This window comes from Mesoplodon mirus, assembly GCF_964341445.2.
Source record: "Mesoplodon mirus genome assembly, chromosome: 6".
Classification (NCBI taxonomy): Eukaryota; Metazoa; Chordata; class Mammalia; order Artiodactyla; family Ziphiidae; genus Mesoplodon; species Mesoplodon mirus.
The window spans coordinates 57,628,156-57,644,605 of record NC_138982.1 but is presented as its reverse complement, the minus strand read 5'-3'; the positions used below and the strand labels follow the sequence as shown (position 1 = coordinate 57,644,605).

The 16,450-nt window shown below is 40.9% G+C and overlaps 1 protein-coding gene across 3 annotated transcripts in view; it reads left to right on the top strand.

Moving 5' to 3' along the window:
* The window catches only part of FNDC3B (fibronectin type III domain containing 3B), a 359,867-nt gene that overhangs the window by 295,300 nt on the left and 48,117 nt on the right, over positions 1 to 16,450 (top strand). For all 3 annotated transcript variants that reach the window (XM_082624742.1, XM_082624743.1, XM_082624744.1), the window contains exons 12-19: positions 2,380 to 2,504; positions 3,995 to 4,169; positions 6,010 to 6,096; positions 7,290 to 7,428; positions 9,256 to 9,327; positions 11,424 to 11,542; positions 13,672 to 13,777; positions 14,678 to 14,850. In XM_082624742.1, coding sequence (XP_082480868.1) covers positions 2,380 to 2,504; positions 3,995 to 4,169; positions 6,010 to 6,096; positions 7,290 to 7,428; positions 9,256 to 9,327; positions 11,424 to 11,542; positions 13,672 to 13,777; positions 14,678 to 14,850 — 996 coding nt within the window. The remainder of the gene's footprint in view (positions 1 to 2,379; positions 2,505 to 3,994; positions 4,170 to 6,009; positions 6,097 to 7,289; positions 7,429 to 9,255; positions 9,328 to 11,423; positions 11,543 to 13,671; positions 13,778 to 14,677; positions 14,851 to 16,450) is intronic.

Below are 16,450 nucleotides of genomic sequence, written 5' to 3'. Positions count from 1 at the left end.
TAATTTCTTTCTTCTCAGATATCCCTTTTATATTAAACTCCATGTCATCCACGAGTATTTTCTTTTATTCAGAAGCTTCTCATGTCCGAAATATTTTGTTAACCTACTCCCACCCCCCTTTTTTTGTTTTATACTCAGTGACTTCTAAAAATTCACCAATAAGCTTTACTTTTTTAACTCTGTGAAATAGTTGTACTCTTACCCCCTTCAGATTCTACAAATGCTGTTTCTAAAACTTGATTCTGAAGTTCCAACAACTCTGGGTCATTCTCTGTGTTCCTGAGGTCCATGCACATAGTTGTATATCTTGGAAGGTATTAAGATGGAAAATTTGGCATGATTTATCTAAGCAAGTTGGAGTTCATTTAGTAATTGTTCTTGATACTGAAGTAGAAAAAAAAATTTTTTTAATGTTAGCAATATAGGAAAACATCTTGAAGGTCACCGAATGCCTCTGTCCCCATTCTTTAGTGAGCCCCAGTGCTCTGGCCTCTTAAAATAAAAGTCTAGTTTCCATCATTGATGCCTCCCCTCTCTTTTTTTCTCATTTAAACCACAGCCTGGTTTTCACCGAAGTAAAGCAGATCAACCTAGTAAGGAACAGACTGCTTTTATTTACTGGCTGTAGTTCTGAGCACGAGAAATGGGCAAAGGAGACCAAACAAAGAAATAGGAAAAATGAGGCATTGAAGGGGAGCCAACATTGGGTTTGGAAGGGATGAGGCTTCCGTGGCAGCAGGATGTGCCTTTCTTGCACTGTTTACTCTGAGCTCAGACATAGAGGAGGAAAGAAGGTAGATCACGCTACTGCCTGAAATGGATACAGAACATACCAGGGCGTGCGGCGCATAGAGTGTAATCAGACACTGGATGTAATTATGCAAATGTATGCATAAACGGGTTTTCTGTGAATAAATTGTCTGCAGCAACCTTAACACTTAAGGTTAAAGTAAGCATAAGGGCGTGATTTGCGAGTCACGGGGTGACTTTGCTCAAGTAGCCGGTGAAAGACATTATGTTTGACTGCCTCCCCACCCCACTCCCCATTTTCCGTAGTTGCACCTGAATGTACTTTGAATCCTTGATAAAATGAACTTCGGATCTTAAGGACTGTTAGGGCTTCTACTCCCTTCCTTGGAAAAAGGGTACCACCTTGCTTGTGAGGGGAGAGTTGGGAAGAGTTTGAGGATGAATGTGGCATGGTGGTTTTTAATCTGTTCAACCTACTGATACTTCCAGCTAGTTGTATATTTATTTTTTAACTAGACTTCACCTGGAATGTTTCTTTCAGTAGAAAGCATTTGGAGACCTGCTTTAAGGAAGGAAATGCTTAAATTTGCTTAGGAGAAAAATGTGCTTTCTTTGTTTTTTATGTAATAAATTGAGAATTTCAAACATTCCTGAAAGTCCTGGACCTGGCTGTCTGATTAAAATGCTAATTCATCCAGTGTTAGCATGTGGTTTTCTTTTGCATAAACATAGATAAAATACTGTGGATTATGGGTATGATATATTCTAGAAAACTGCCGATGTGAGTATTCCATGCCTCTGAGCATGGCACAGCATAGTTAAGTTATGTTTTTGTTTTTGTTTTCTTACTTGTATTAAGAGAACCCACTGGAGTGTTTTCTTTTTCCTTCGAGGAATTTGAAGCATCATGTAAGGCTAGGAAGGCATTAAAAATATGTTTCCAGCCTCATAAGAAACTTAAGAATGGCTGTAATACGTATAGATGAAGTGCTTGTCAGACATTCAGTTCAACTCTGCAAGCCTTGACAGAACTCCCAGATTGTCCAAAGCACTGCCTTGAGGAGACCAGATGTGGACAAGATGAGTCAAAGGCATGCGCCCAGTATTTAGGGATGAGTAGACAAACAGCTCACTAGCCAGAATGTACACGTGTGGGCTTGGGGGCTGCCACAAGGCGAGAGAGGAGAGAGAAGACCAGGGAGGACTTTCTGTGGCTTGCAGAGCTGCGTAGACTGGTCCTCAGGTGCTGGGCCATCTGGGGGTGGCTGTGCAGCTCCAGAGTTAGCAATCCTGTGAGGCTGCAGACTCACTCCTCCTATGAGTCAGATCAGGCAGTTTGACCAAGTAAGGAAGAAGATCTGAGAAATTGTGATCCTTAACTTGAGCACTGCCTTGTGCCTGAAAGGGCCTTTTTTATTTTGTTGACAAAATACCACAAGGACCATGCATTATCCCTCTCAGTAACACAACTTTCTGTAGTGCCTTTGTGTTAGGGATGGCATTTCATTGTGGAGCACTTTCCTTCTCTTGGTTTTCTTCATCCAAACTAGGAAATTAAACCGTTGTTCAAAATACTCCTTCATTCTCTTATGTTTTTTTAAACTTCTTTGCATTGTTTCACTGTTTTAGGGGAAAAGAAACAGTGGTTTCAGACAGTGCTTCTTTGGGAGCCCAAAACACTGCAAATTGACAAAGCTGTGTCCGGCAATGGGGTACACATTCAGGCTGGCTGCTCGGAATGACATTGGCACCAGGTATGGCGTTTCCTGGTCCTCATGCCTTTAAGCGTCCGTGTGGTGTTCCTGAGTCTTCTGTCACGTTGCCAAAAGGCGCAAGGTCACCTGCTGCCTCCACACCGAACCAGTTAGAGATTTTCTGAAAGGGAATCCTAATCAGAGGCTAGAAAGCCCCTTCTGAGGTGATAAATGCCACTGTGTGGCCTCTTTGCAGCCTTGCAGGCTGTAATGCAAAGGCCCACTAGGGGTCTCTGAGAATTAGGAGGAAGGTAACTACAGATTTTGAAAGGAATCCTCTGGGGGCTTTATTTTTTTCAGATTGTGTGCCTTTTCCTTTCATCGCTTTAGCAAGCTACTCATTCAGTTGCCTTTTTTCAATTATGTCTGAGTGTTTCCTGATACAAAGAAAGAGTTGCTGGGCCATCCACTGTTGTCAAGCCCAGGCAGATACTCACAGGACTGGAGAAAATCTGGGCTGGGTAGGACACACGGCTTGCCTCCAAGCTGCTAGAGAAAGGCAAGAACAGGTTTATGGTGAAGCATCAATGGATTAAAGGTGCTTTGAAAAGACCGTATTTCAGTTGCACTTCTTGGGTAACTGTTGATTAAGGGAAAAATCTTTTTCTTTCATCACTGCTTGTTGAAAATCTTCTTAAAGGTTCAACACACCATTGGTCCCAACCTTTTTTCCAGCCTAAAGAACTTCTTAAGACCACAAGGTTTACAGCCCTCCTTCCCTACCCATGATAGCCATTGTATTTTTAGAGTGCCCTGGTTGAACGGTCATAATGATAAAGGCTTCTACAGTTCAAGAATTTGTAGATGAATTAGAAGCATCTACAAACTTTTGGAAAATAGCACCATATATATTTGTAAAACATTTATTTTATCAATAGACAGTTATTTGCTCTCACGTGGATTTGAAGGCTCCTTGGTAGCTGTGGCTCATAGCTTGTCACCATCACACTGTGCTGTGCTTTCTGCTGGGTGCTTTCGGGGGGAAATAAATTTTTAAATCTACTGTCCTGTAACATGGCATGCTTTTCTAGTAGTGGACCTAAGCAGAGCAGTGCAGGGGGCGGTGGGGTGGATTGGGGCAAATTGAAGTTGTGGTAGGGCATATCACATAAAGGATCCTTGCCTTACTTTGCTCAATGATCCTGTCAGGCCCCAGACTTTCCCACCCAAGCAAGTTGCACAGCAGGTAGGCTTATCTCTGCTCTTTTTTTTTTTTTTTTTTTTGTGGTACATGGGCCCCTCACTGTTGTGGCCTCTCCCATTGCGGAGCTCAGGCTCCGGACGCGCAGGCTCAGCGGCCATAGTTCACGGGCCCAGCCGCTCTGCGGCATGTGGGATCTTCCCAGACCGGGGCACGAACCCGCGTCCCCTGCATCGGCAGGCGGACTCTCAACCACTGCGCCACCAGGGAAGCCCATCTCTGCTCTTTTGAAATACCGAGAGTCCTCCCGTGCTGCTAAACGTGTCTCACCGGGTCTGTTTCTCTCCAGTGGGTATAGCCAAGAGGTGGTGTGCTACACATTAGGAAACATTCCTCAGATGCCCTCTGCACCAAGACTTGTTCGAGCTGGGGTCACATGGGTCACATTGCAATGGAATAAACCAGAAGGCTGTTCACCTGAGGAAGTAGTCACCTACACCTTGGAAATCCAGGAGGATGAAAATGTAAGTCTGGCACATTTTATACCCTTGTGTGTGTTTGGTAAAGTCAGTTTTATCATAACTACAGGATGCACTGGTGAAATTAGATTCGCTGCCTAAATTTGAAACCAAGCTCTTAATTTCTACCACTGTAACCACTAGCAGAAACCTGGTCTTCCCACCATCTTCCCCATCCAAGTAGATGGCATCGCCATGCTTTCATCTGGGGAAGCCAGAAACCCATGGGCTCTTCCTTGACTTCATATATAGTCAGTCAGCAAATCCTTTCAAATCTCCCTTCAAAAGTTATCCAGAAATCTGACCGTTTCTCAGCATCTGCACAGCTGCTACACTTTTTGAACCACCATCATCTCGCCCCTGGGTTATTGGAACGGCCTCTTAAGTATTTTCCCTACTTTAATCCTCACTACACTACAGTCTGTTCTCCACACGAAGCCAGAGTGATCCTGTTAAATACAAATACGGTCATGTCAGTGCTCTGCTCAGAAGCCCTCGCATCTCAGTGCCTTCCCTTCTCTTCCAGAGGCAAAGCCAGTGCTCTTACAGTGCTTTCCAGGTCCTCCCCGTTCAGGGTCTTCGTTCCTACCCTTGTTCCCGCCACTGTAGTCTCACTGAGCATACCAGCTGCGCCGTCCCGCCCCACCTTTGCAGTTCCGGTGCCCTCTGGCTCTCATGCCCCTTCCGATATCTTTGAGTGACTTCCCTCATTTCCTTCAGGTCTCTTCTCACATGCCACCTCTTTGGACGACCCTTTCCTGACCACCCTGTGAAACAGCACTGTCCAGGAGAAGTTTCTGTGTTGATGGAAATGTTCTGTATTGTGTGCTGTCCAATAAGATAGTGCCTAGCCACACGTGGCTGCTGAGCCCTTGAAATGTGGCTGTAAGCCCAAGGAACTGAATTTTTAATTGTATTTCGTTTAAATTGGAGGAGCCATATGTGGCTGCCTTAAGGAGCCTGCAGAGCCGCAGGAAGCAGTGCTTCCGAGCTCCACCACTCCGTCCTCTTACCCAGCTTTACTTTTCGTCTCATAGCACTTAACACCACACAGCGTGCTTCATATTTGTCTGTAGGTTTTTTTGTTAATTGCTTTCTCTGGCTATTATATCAGTTTCTGATGGGCAAGACTTAGTCTGTTCTTGGGCAGTGCTAAACCCCTAGAGCGTGGACGAGAGCCTGATGCATAGAAGGTGCTCCGAGATGAATGGGTGGGTGGATGGATGGATGTGTGCATGACTGAGAATATTATTGAATGAATTCTGTACAGTCAGCTTTCAGTAGGATATTTATCCCGTTGAAGGGTTGGTTATGTCTTCCCCATCCAAGCTCTGCTTTCCCGCTTGGCCAGAAGAGGACACTGTGTCAGAAACCCCAGCCAGTGGATTGCATAGCACATTGCAGCTTGACAGTAAGGATCTCCGTACAAGAGCCTTTTTTCATGACAACACTGTTAGATAATTTTTTTAACTACATAAGCTTCGTTCATTTGGTGGTTAAATTCATTGTTTAAAATGCTTATTGAGTAACCAGAAAAATTTGCTCTGTGAGAAAAGTATATGGTGACATCTATTCCAAAGCAAATTTACACTCTCTCAAAGAGAGAACATTGTTCTCATTCAAATTAGTGTTATTCTCACAATAAAAGTACCCAGATCCAGGACAAATTATGATGTGATCGAGTTAAATTTTTTCTTAAAGCACCATGGCCCTCTTTTTGGTGTAGCTGCCAGACTTCTGGCCCACTGGTGATGATGGAAGGAGGCAATATAAAAATCCTACAGACAAGGTATTTAATCCCCAGATTTTATGATACTGATGTTTCTTTCTGGCTTTGCCTTTTCAGGATAACCTTTTCCACCCAAAATACACTGGAGAGGATTTAACCTGTACTGTGAAAAATCTCAAAAGAAGCACACAGTATAAGTTCAGGGTAAGTCAGTCATTTTGGTACCTGAACTGCTTAAAAATGAAGCTGTTTTATGTTTCATCCCTTTACCATTTTAAATCTACTGTACGGGTTAAAAGATTTTTAAGTTCGCTGCACTTTACACTTTTAAGGTAACATCTATAAAATACACACCCAACTTTAATTTTAAAACCCACTTTTGAGAAAGAAACCTGTTGCCATAATGTGCTGTAATAAACTGCATCACAGTGTGGCCAGATGCCCTTGCCTGGGAAGACCCAAACCAGGTCCCCAGCGCACCTGTCTCTCACCTGCACGTCACACCTTTCTATTCAGAGTTTCTCCTTTTAATCAGATTTCCCTTTTCTCCGTTGCCCTTTGCTCTTTTGCCCATTTTCTTTTTCTCAGCTGTTTTCTTTTTGCTCTTCTATTACCCACCCCCTCCCCACTTGGGCTCTGCATTGGGCGACGTTGTGTTGAATCGGAAGACAGCTTTGTGAACTCTTTGCGACTTCGTTAGGAGAGAAGGGAACAGCAGGCTGCCTTGTGTGCTGCCCACTCTTTGTTGATTCTAGCACAGCACGGTGTTTTCTAGTGTGACAGTGTGCCTCCTGGAGAGACGTGGTTGTCTTCTGATTCCCCCTTTCTTTCTCTTAATTTGTGAGCCAAATCATGTTATTTAACACGTAGTAGTCACTCAGTAAATAGTTGTCGGATTATCCAGTGGCATGTGTGACTATTGAAGGAAAATGATAGTTTTTGATATTTTTAAAAATCCTTGTTACTCGATGCTGGCTATGAGATCATAGGTATACTGCTAGCATTTCTCCACAAGGTGGCATCGCCCTACTCCTAAATAAGCAAGGTTATTTTTATCTGCGTTTCCCCCGTATTTTCCTTCCACAAAACACTGAACTGGGTGGTGACATACGAGTTTTGTTTTGTCTTCTTGAAAGGGTAAAAATGTCTTTGGCTAAAACCTACCTTGTTGTTTTATTTTTAATTGTTAATAGCTAAACTATATAGAAAATAAGTACTCCATTAAAGAAACACTTATAAATTAGTAGTTTGAGACTGTGAGACAGAAAGAAAGAGAATATGTGAGTGTGTCTGTCTGTGTGAGTTTATGGATACCTTGATCTTGCCATATTGAAAGTCACTACTGGTTTAAGACCTGATATCTAAAGCATATTAATGTTTTCTCGGTTGTGTTATAGCTGACTGCTTCTAATATGGAAGGGAAAAGCTGCCCAAGTGAAGTTTTGGTTTGTACGACGAGTCCTGACAGGCCTGGACCTCCTACAAGACCCCTCATTAAAGGACCAGTTACATCTCATGGTTTTAGTGTTAAATGGGGTATGTTTTGTTGCTGTTGCTGCTGCTGCTTTTTTGACAGGTTTTTAAAAACTTGATTAATTTCAGAAGTGACAAACCAGTAAACAAACAAATCATATTATTTGAGGGAGTTTTACACGTTTGGAATATATGTATGAGAAACATCCTGAGAATTCTACAAACTGGTAAAATTGACAATTGTAAGAGCATTTCATTTACTTTATGATTTCCCTGTAAGACACATTTTTTTCTCCTATAGTTTTAATGTATTATTGATTTGAATGTGGTAATCTCTGAATATATTTCATTCTTCAATAGCTTGCCCTTAAAATATAGCAATATTTAATATAAAATTGATTTATAAACTTAGTATTAAAAATAAATTTCAAAATTTAGGTAATTCATATTAACTTTTACAGAATGTTTAAGTTACAGTGAATTAGGAAGACTAGTTTTTGTTGTTTGTATGTCTTTGGAAGTCTTGGACTTCAGGAAGTTTTCATATTGAAGTTCGTCCTGGTATTTGTGGGGATCTGGTAGAGGATTTTGTGGCTCACCTGCTGCATGGATTATTTCAGTGAAATGAATGCCATTAGAATGTTGATAAACATTTGCAGTTGTATGTGAAACATAATATGTTATCACTAATGTCATATAATAATAGTAACTACCAAACAGGCAAAAAGAAGAAATCTAAAATAAGATTTTACCTGGCAGTCAAGTAATGTAAAGGGAAGTTAAAACATTATTAAATTGTTATTGGAGACCAACCACTGAGACATATAACTGCTTCAGGTTATGTGGTAATTTTGAGGCAGAATTACTCCCTAGAAGATGGATACGATTAAGAGAAACAAAAAATCTAGGTGTGCTTTTTTGCCAGATCTAAAGCTTTTTTTCTCAGAATATCCTAGAAAGTTCTGTCAACACTGAGTATTTACTTTCATTAGCCATATGCTCTATTTTAATTATTGCTGTAAATATCTATTACCGAAGTTTGCATACATTAATGGAAATAACAGGTGAAAGGAGACGGGAATTAAAGTTTCTAAATCTATATGAGTAACCTGAGGGTATATCTAAAATACAGAGGTGGCCAACTGATAGTAGAAGCAAATTCTGTGTAGTCTTGCAAAAAGGTATTTTCCTGCTCAGAAAAGAAAACTCTTGCAGGCACCGAGTTAGCAATAGACAGATATGATACCTAAGGTGCACAGGGCTCTAGTAACAAGCCGGAACCTCCTCCTCAAACCGGCTCTTTGGTACAGGTTCTTATTGATCCACAGCTCTGGTTTTATATTAGGTTCATGTGGGATACAAAGTTTGCTTAGTAGCAAACTGTGATGGAACAGATTTGTTATATTCTGATCTTTTATTTATTTTGTCAGTAAGTTTTGCACCTCCCTTTTCTTCCTTCTCCATCTCTCACTGATGATATAAGCGAAATAAAAAAAGAATAAAGTAATTTAAAAAATATATATATATATTTTGTCTTATATAAAAACCATCAAATATTGAAGAGCAGGCTTCAGAATCTCAAAATAAATAAATGAACATAACTCTTAGAAAAATAAATCCATATTTTGAGTTTCGTTCATGTTTCACTAAATAAATGCTAACTTTTTGACATTTCTAGCTCTACGAACTTTGATAATCAGGTTTTGTGGTGTTTTTGTTTCTTTTGTTTTTCGAGAAAGGAGTTGGGTGAAATAATATATTAATTATTGTACCTTTTGGTTGAATCCAGAATTCAGACAGTATATTATATGATTCTATGTGTTCTAATAATATTTACTAACAAAAATCAATACACTTTTATAACTAATAAGGCATTTGCTTACTTTCCAGATCCTCCAAAGGACAACGGTGGTTCAGAAATACTCAAGTACTTGCTAGAGATTACTGATGGAAATTCTGAAGGTGAAGTTTGTAGAAATTGTTTTGTTCAAGTCCTGTTTTCTAGTAAGATAAACATTTGTATAATAATAGCGGGCAATCATTAATTCTATTGATAGAGGTACTACAATAAACAAGCCTTAATCACATATTGACAGTTTTTTCTTTCAAACACAGCATCGGGGATCAGAGTCTGCTTGAAATGTACGTTTTTGTCGATTTTAAAATTTCCTGTCATTTCTTTAAACCGGAGGTCCCAATTAATAGAATAAATATGTTTTTCATCTCTCTTGGCACGCTTTCTCTAGAAATTCTTATAAGCAGAGAAAGTGTCCAAAGCAATCAGCAGGAAGGATAAACTGGAGACAGCAAATGAGTTTGGTGCACAAAGGATGACAAAATATAGTGTTGCTGTGGCTACTGACAAGTGTCCCACTTTGTCACAAGTTCAGAAAATGTCTTCATTTTTGTTGTGATTTCTGAGTCATATTATTTCTTCATTACTAGTCACACGAGGTGAATTAAAGTGGGACAGTGTTAGAGATCAGCTTCCCTTTATAGTGTCTTTTAAACAATTCTTAGATCTTCTTTCTGATAAAATTTATTAGGCTTTAATAGAAAAAAGTATAGTCATCCGAACTTTAAAAATGACACCCATCTCACCACTCCAATAATCCCTGTAACTTAAATTTTTTTTAAAAAAGTGATGCATATGGGAAAAAAGGAAAGAGTTAACAGCAACTTTTACAAACAAGCAATGCAGGTGTGTGGCTTGCTTTTTATTCTGTGCCACGATAGCCACCTGGAGTGTTTTGTTTTTCATGTCAGTTGGGCCCTATTTTAAGCTGAAAAACATGAAAATGCTTTGAGATGGGCACAGCTGTTCTTAACATAAAATCACATTCTGTGCTAAAAATCTGACCTAGGAGAGAAGTCACGGATGTGCAGTGGCTCATCGTGAAAGCCTAAATATATTTTGAATTTTTGTGGCTCTCTTGACCACTGGTGACAGATCAAAAGTAGATGCCATCTGTACTTAAAAGTTAACAACTTTGCCAGTGCGTGACATCAACGATTAATTGAATCTCCTCGGTAGTCCTTGTTCCCAGTTGCCTTTTCAGTGCCGGTTGTTTGATCGGTAATGTCAGGATGACTGTCTTTAATAATATTCCCCCTTGTCATATGGCCCTAGCGCATGTGGCTTCATTGTGAATCTGACCTAATAAGCAGCTGAGGGCATTTGTGGAAGTTAGTAACTATCATGGAACAGGGTAAAAGTATTTTCCCTAAAACAACTGCATGGAGTAAAAGCCTCCTTTAAAATAGTCTGCTGGAAACATTGTGTTAGTGGGAGCAAAACAGAGGAGGATAAACATCCCAGATTTGTGGGGCAGGCAGGCAGGCAGGCAGTCGAAGCATCCCCAGTGCTCTTCACCTGGTGGCATCAGCTTCACCCAGGCCCCTCCAGTGGCTCCGCTTGCTTGCTTTATTCCCAAGAATTGGTCAGATAACCTGGGTCACACTGAGTGTTTCATTTTTAATGTCACTCCGTCAGGTGTTTTTGTCTTTTAAGTGGGGCTCCATGGAGACGGCAGGCCTTTACCCAAAGGACCTGGTCTATATGAGGAGGGGGAGGTTTCACTCACTGTGACCTCCAGGCAGATAAGAGCCAGGAGAAACTCTTCAGTGGTGCCCTGGTCTGACGAGGAACCTTGTGGCCGAGCAGCCTTCCCCTTGCCCAGCTGGCCTCAGGGGCTTCTCACACCATTACCACTTCCTAGCTTGCTCAACACCGGCCGCTGTCTCCTGCTGCGGGGCAAACTACAGATTTCGTGTGCTTTCCAGCATCCCAACCTCACAGTCAGCAAATGTAATCATGGTGATATTAAGTAGCCTAACCAGCAGTACTAAGTATTAAAAATGACTCCATGTCATTTTAGTATTTAACTTTGTAAAGGAGATGGAAAGAGAGCACTGTGGCTGTTTAGGAAAAAAAGAAAAAAAGAATAAGAGATGCTGGTTTTCATGGAAACCACTTAGAGCTTTTTCTTATCAGGAATGGTTGGTACTGTTACGTTTTTCCAAAAGGCATAATCTCATACACGGGTCTTGTTTTGCAGCGAGTCAGTGGGAAGTGGCCTACAGTGGGTCGGCTACAGAGTACACTTTCACCCACTTGAAACCAGGCACTTTGTACAAACTCCGAGCATGCTGCATAAGTACTGGTGGACACAGTCAGGTTGGTTTTGTTTCAGTATAAAAGTAAACATCTTTGGTCCAACTCGACAACCTATCTATAACATCAGAATAAATTGCTGTTTAAAAATGTACCTTGGTGGGCTTCCCTGGTGGCGCAGTGGTTGAGAGTCCACCTGCCGATGCAGGGGACACGGGTTCGTGCCCCAGTCCGGGAAGATCCCACATGCCACGGAGCGGCTAGACCCGTGAGCCATGGCCGCTGAGCCTGCGTGTCCGGAGCCTGTGCTCCGCAACAGGAGAGACCACAACAGTGAGAGGTCCGCGTACCACAAAAAAAAAAAAAACAACTGTATCTTAGTAATGCAGCCTGCCATGGTATCACATCATGAATTCAGAGTTTTCCGAATTGTGCTTTAGTGGGTATAAAAAGATAGACCCAAATCATTCTCAACTGAATTGTGCTGCTTTCCAAGTGCATCCCTCACTTAATTTCTCAGAAGACTTTGGCATGATCACCTGACAGTTGAAAATTGAGGGTGGTCTGCAATTTGCATTAGCTAATAAATAAGGGGGTGAACCTCAGTTATTGCAACGATAGAAAAACGTAGAATTTAGAGCAAAAAAAGATATGGCCTCCAGCACAGCTTTTTTTAACCACATCTGGCAGTTTTGTGAAAATGAGAGACACACCTTCCTTGAGATACTTTACTGCCATCTGCTGGAAAATTATTGTAAAAGCCACATAAATCTATGATGACTGAGCTGAAAGGCACTTCCTGTGATTACGCAGTGCCCAACCTACACATCTGTAGGCAGCAGCAGTTCTCTTGCTGTCTCCTCTTTTTTTTTAATTGAAGTATAATTGACTTACAGTATTACATAAGTTTCAGGGCCACAACATAGTGACAATATTTTTATATATCACAAAAGGATCACCACCATTGTCTACAATTTATATGACCTTAGACCGACCATTCAACACGTCAGGAAACTTGGTTTCAACTTCACAGTGTTCTCGTAGGCTCAAAACAGCGTAACAAGCACACATGAAGTACTCTAGAAATGAGATATCAGTAGTTATTATCTAAATGGTGTTAACATTCAGAAAGTGAGTGAGAGGCAATATGGTAAAAGATGTTTTCATTGTAGAGATATTTAACATTGTGGTTTTGAAACCATTCGTGTTGAGAGAGAGCGCGCGTGCAGTGGTGACTTATAACCCTGTTACCCTGTACTGGGTTGACTTTTCAAGAGAACACCTGCCATTAGGTGCCGAATTTTGCCACTCAGCCCACCTCTGACGTCGTTTTATGTTGATTTTCTTTCCCCCCAAGCTAGTGGTACTGTGATGTCTAGACTGTCCATATAGACAGACTTCTGAGGTACAAAAAAAAGGTCCACCTAGACGACATTTATGCAGTGCCTCCCAGGGTGGGTGTGTCCACATCAAAGCTACAGATGATCAGCGAGCTCCTCTTACATGCGAGGTGCTGCACAAGCCTACACAGAAGCGGCAGCGCTCCGTGAATGCTTAAGTACATCTCCTCTGCACTTCATCTCCTCAGGATGGAGGCTGAATCTGGTGGAGCTGCATAGGTCTACCATGCTCCTCCTGTCTCAAAAAGGGGTCAGCTTCTATACCACCAGGCTTACGCAACCAGATCCTGCAAAAAAGAAGGCCTGCTGATTTTAGTATTCACAGAACCTGCTGGTTAATGTCAGACTCAGTTGATTAATATTGACTTTATTTGCTTTTCTGCTCTGTATGTGGATGGTTGGCCATTTATGGCACCATTTAAAAACTTCATCCAGCTGTTGTTTTGTGTTCTCTTCTGTCCTCATGAAGGGTCTCTAATTTTTGTTTAAAGGAAAATAACCGTGTGCTTAGGATACACAACACTCAGAAAGTCAGCCTACAAATCTGACATCAGAAATAATTATTTTTACCAGTGCTGTATGCAGTGTATGTCCATACTTAAAACAAACACATACACACACACACACCACACACACAGAGACGAAGATCTTATTGCATAAAAAGTGTAAACATTCAATGTGTAACCCTCTTTGGTAGCATTTGCAGGTATGGGGTGGAATTTGCTTGGTATATAGAGCTCTAATAAATTCAAAGTAACTAAGAGATGATTCTCTCCTGTATTTCTCCTGCAGTGTTCTGAAAGTCTCCCTGTTCGCACACTAAGCATTGCACCAGGTCAGTGTCGCCCACCGAGGGTTTTGGGTAGACCAAAGCACAAAGAAGTCCACTTAGAGTGGGGTGAGTGAACACGTCTTCACGTTGCCAATTTGGACAAGTGGAGATTGAGTTTAAGACTTAATGCTTTGTAATCAAGTTCCAGGTCTTCCTTCTGAAAACCATATTTGTTTCTATTGAAAATGCCCATATTCTGTTCAGTGTACATGGGCTTGGGTTTGTATTCTCCCTGCGTTGTCACTCACCCTCCTATTCCTGATGGTGCCACACGTGCTGTTCATCCTCTACCCTCAGAGGGCACTTCCGTAGAAAATGTTTCAGAGCAGCCAGTCTTTTCAGGAATTTTTCAGCTTTATTCATAAAATAAAAGTTGTGCTCAATTTAGAGGTTAAACCAAGAAATAGTTCATCAGGTAACATCTGATTCCTCCTCATCTTTGCTGCCTTGTTATGTGTGGGTCCTGGTGTTTTACTGTATCGACTCAAACTGTATTAGCATTTCCTGTCGGGTCAACAATTTACAAGCATGTAAAACTGCAAATATAAACCTGCAAAACACTGTCAGACAATTGTTCCCCATCACTTATGCCTAAAATAAGATAGTGTGCCAGTTTTGGGTCCTCTAACTTGATTTAATGTGTCCTTTGGTTTCAAGTTAAGGAGAAGATTTTCTCCCCTCTATTTCTTGCGTTTACCTGGCATTAGGATATAAAGGAATTGCCTAAAAGTTCTATGGTTTTGGAATTTTGTTAATATCATTAAACGTACTTGCTTTGGAAAGTATGGATAACATCATTCAGAAACTTTCTCTGTATATCTTTTTTTCTGGAGTGGGGTTTCCTTTGTAAGTATCGAGGACAGGCCACCTACATGGTGTTTTGCAAACCTTGTGGAAAGTGAGGTGTGATAGGGTCAACTGGAAACACAAAAGTGTTCTGATATGAAAAACATTCTCCTTTCCCAGATGTTCCTGCCTCTGAAAGTGGCTGTGAGGTCTCGGAATACAGCGTGGAGATGACGGAACCTGAGGATGTAGCTTCGGAGGTGTACCACGGGCCTGAGCTTGAGTGCACTGTTGGCAACCTGCTTCCCGGAACCATGTATCGCTTCAGGGTGAGAGCTCTGAATGATGGAGGGGTGAGTACATGCTTATACACCGTAACGGAAATATAAGGTCCTGGCACTTCCGTTTCTACCCTCCTAAAATCTTTAGCAGTATCTGTCCAACCTTGACAACCATTAAAGAAGTGTATGTAAAATCTAATTTCTGAAGATACACTGTTTTGATTTCATGTAGACCCAACACTGGAAATTTTTTCTTTTGTCCTCATATCATTCTGTTAAGATGGAGTTCAAGGTTAATAACAACATTACCCTTCAGATGCTTTTGGTAGTTTTTAAAATAATTTCCTATTTTCTCATCGACTGTATAAATCAGTTATGGGAAACTAGGACTACATAATATTTCTTTATCATATTGTCTAAATTACCCAGCAATGTCTTAGGTCAGTTTTTAAAACTGGACGGGGGTAGAGGCTAGGGAGGCCAGTATATTTTTCTTTTCGTTTATTTCAAGTGAAAACTGTAGAACTCTCTGGTCCTTCTTACTACTCCATCTGAAGTTGTCGAGGTGGACTGTTAGAGATTGGAAGAGTATGTCTATATTATATCCACAAAGGTGATTGGTTTTTGTTTTTTATAATTGCAGAGTGATATGGATTGGGGGGCAATTCATAATGAGAGTGAAGTGACCCAGAAACTAACTACAGGGCTTTTTGATGTGTCAAAGATGGGCAGAAACATAAAAGAAGGTAGAAGGGTGTGTGTGGGTAGAGCAAACCGCTGCTGAAGCCCCACAGAGCGCCAGTGGTGTGTATACATGCACTCCATGCAGATAAATAGATGTAATTAATTGATGAGATTTTTACAAGTAAGGAAGCCCACTGACAGCGACAAGAAGTTGGCAATGACTCTTCTAGTTCTCGGGGGTCCTGTTCACGCCTTTCAGAAGCAAAGTATGTTTGTCTTTAGTCCGTTTCATGTTAGCCATGCTGACTATGAAAACATTTGGTCTGAAGTATGATCACAAACCTTTAACAGGAGCTGGATTTCTTCTAATTGCCCATTAGGAAAGAATTTCAGATACAGGTGTTTAAATTAAAACACACATACACACACACACACACACACACACACACACACACACAAAACTAGACAATAAAAATGTATTGGTGAGAAGATAAGAAAGCCTATGCACCCAAACTTTTATAAGTAAAAAGAGGATGGATGGTGATGATCACTGATGCTGCAGAAAAAAATTCTATTTTGCTGTTGATCTGGTGCTTCTCCCCATCAATTTTTCAGAGGGATTTTTTTTTATCTTTTCATGATAAAGATAAATGTGCAACTGGGCTGACTTGACTTTTACTTTCTCCTTTCACTAATTTATCATAAAAAGAAAGTATCTTCAGCCTTGTTTTTAAATTCTGTTGTATTGGAAGTTAACCATATATTTGACTCGTAATCACCTTCTGTGGTCCACTTCAGAGAGCTTCTCCCCCACCCCCAGTATATTTGCAGGTTATATTGTTAGAAAATGTGAGAGGTTTTGGGGTTTTTTTTTTTTTAATCTTTTTTTTCCATTTTGAAAAACATAGTCACATACTTCATTAACCTGAAAATTACTTTACTCTTTGCCCCAACTCACTGAAGTATCACATATTCCACTGTTAACATG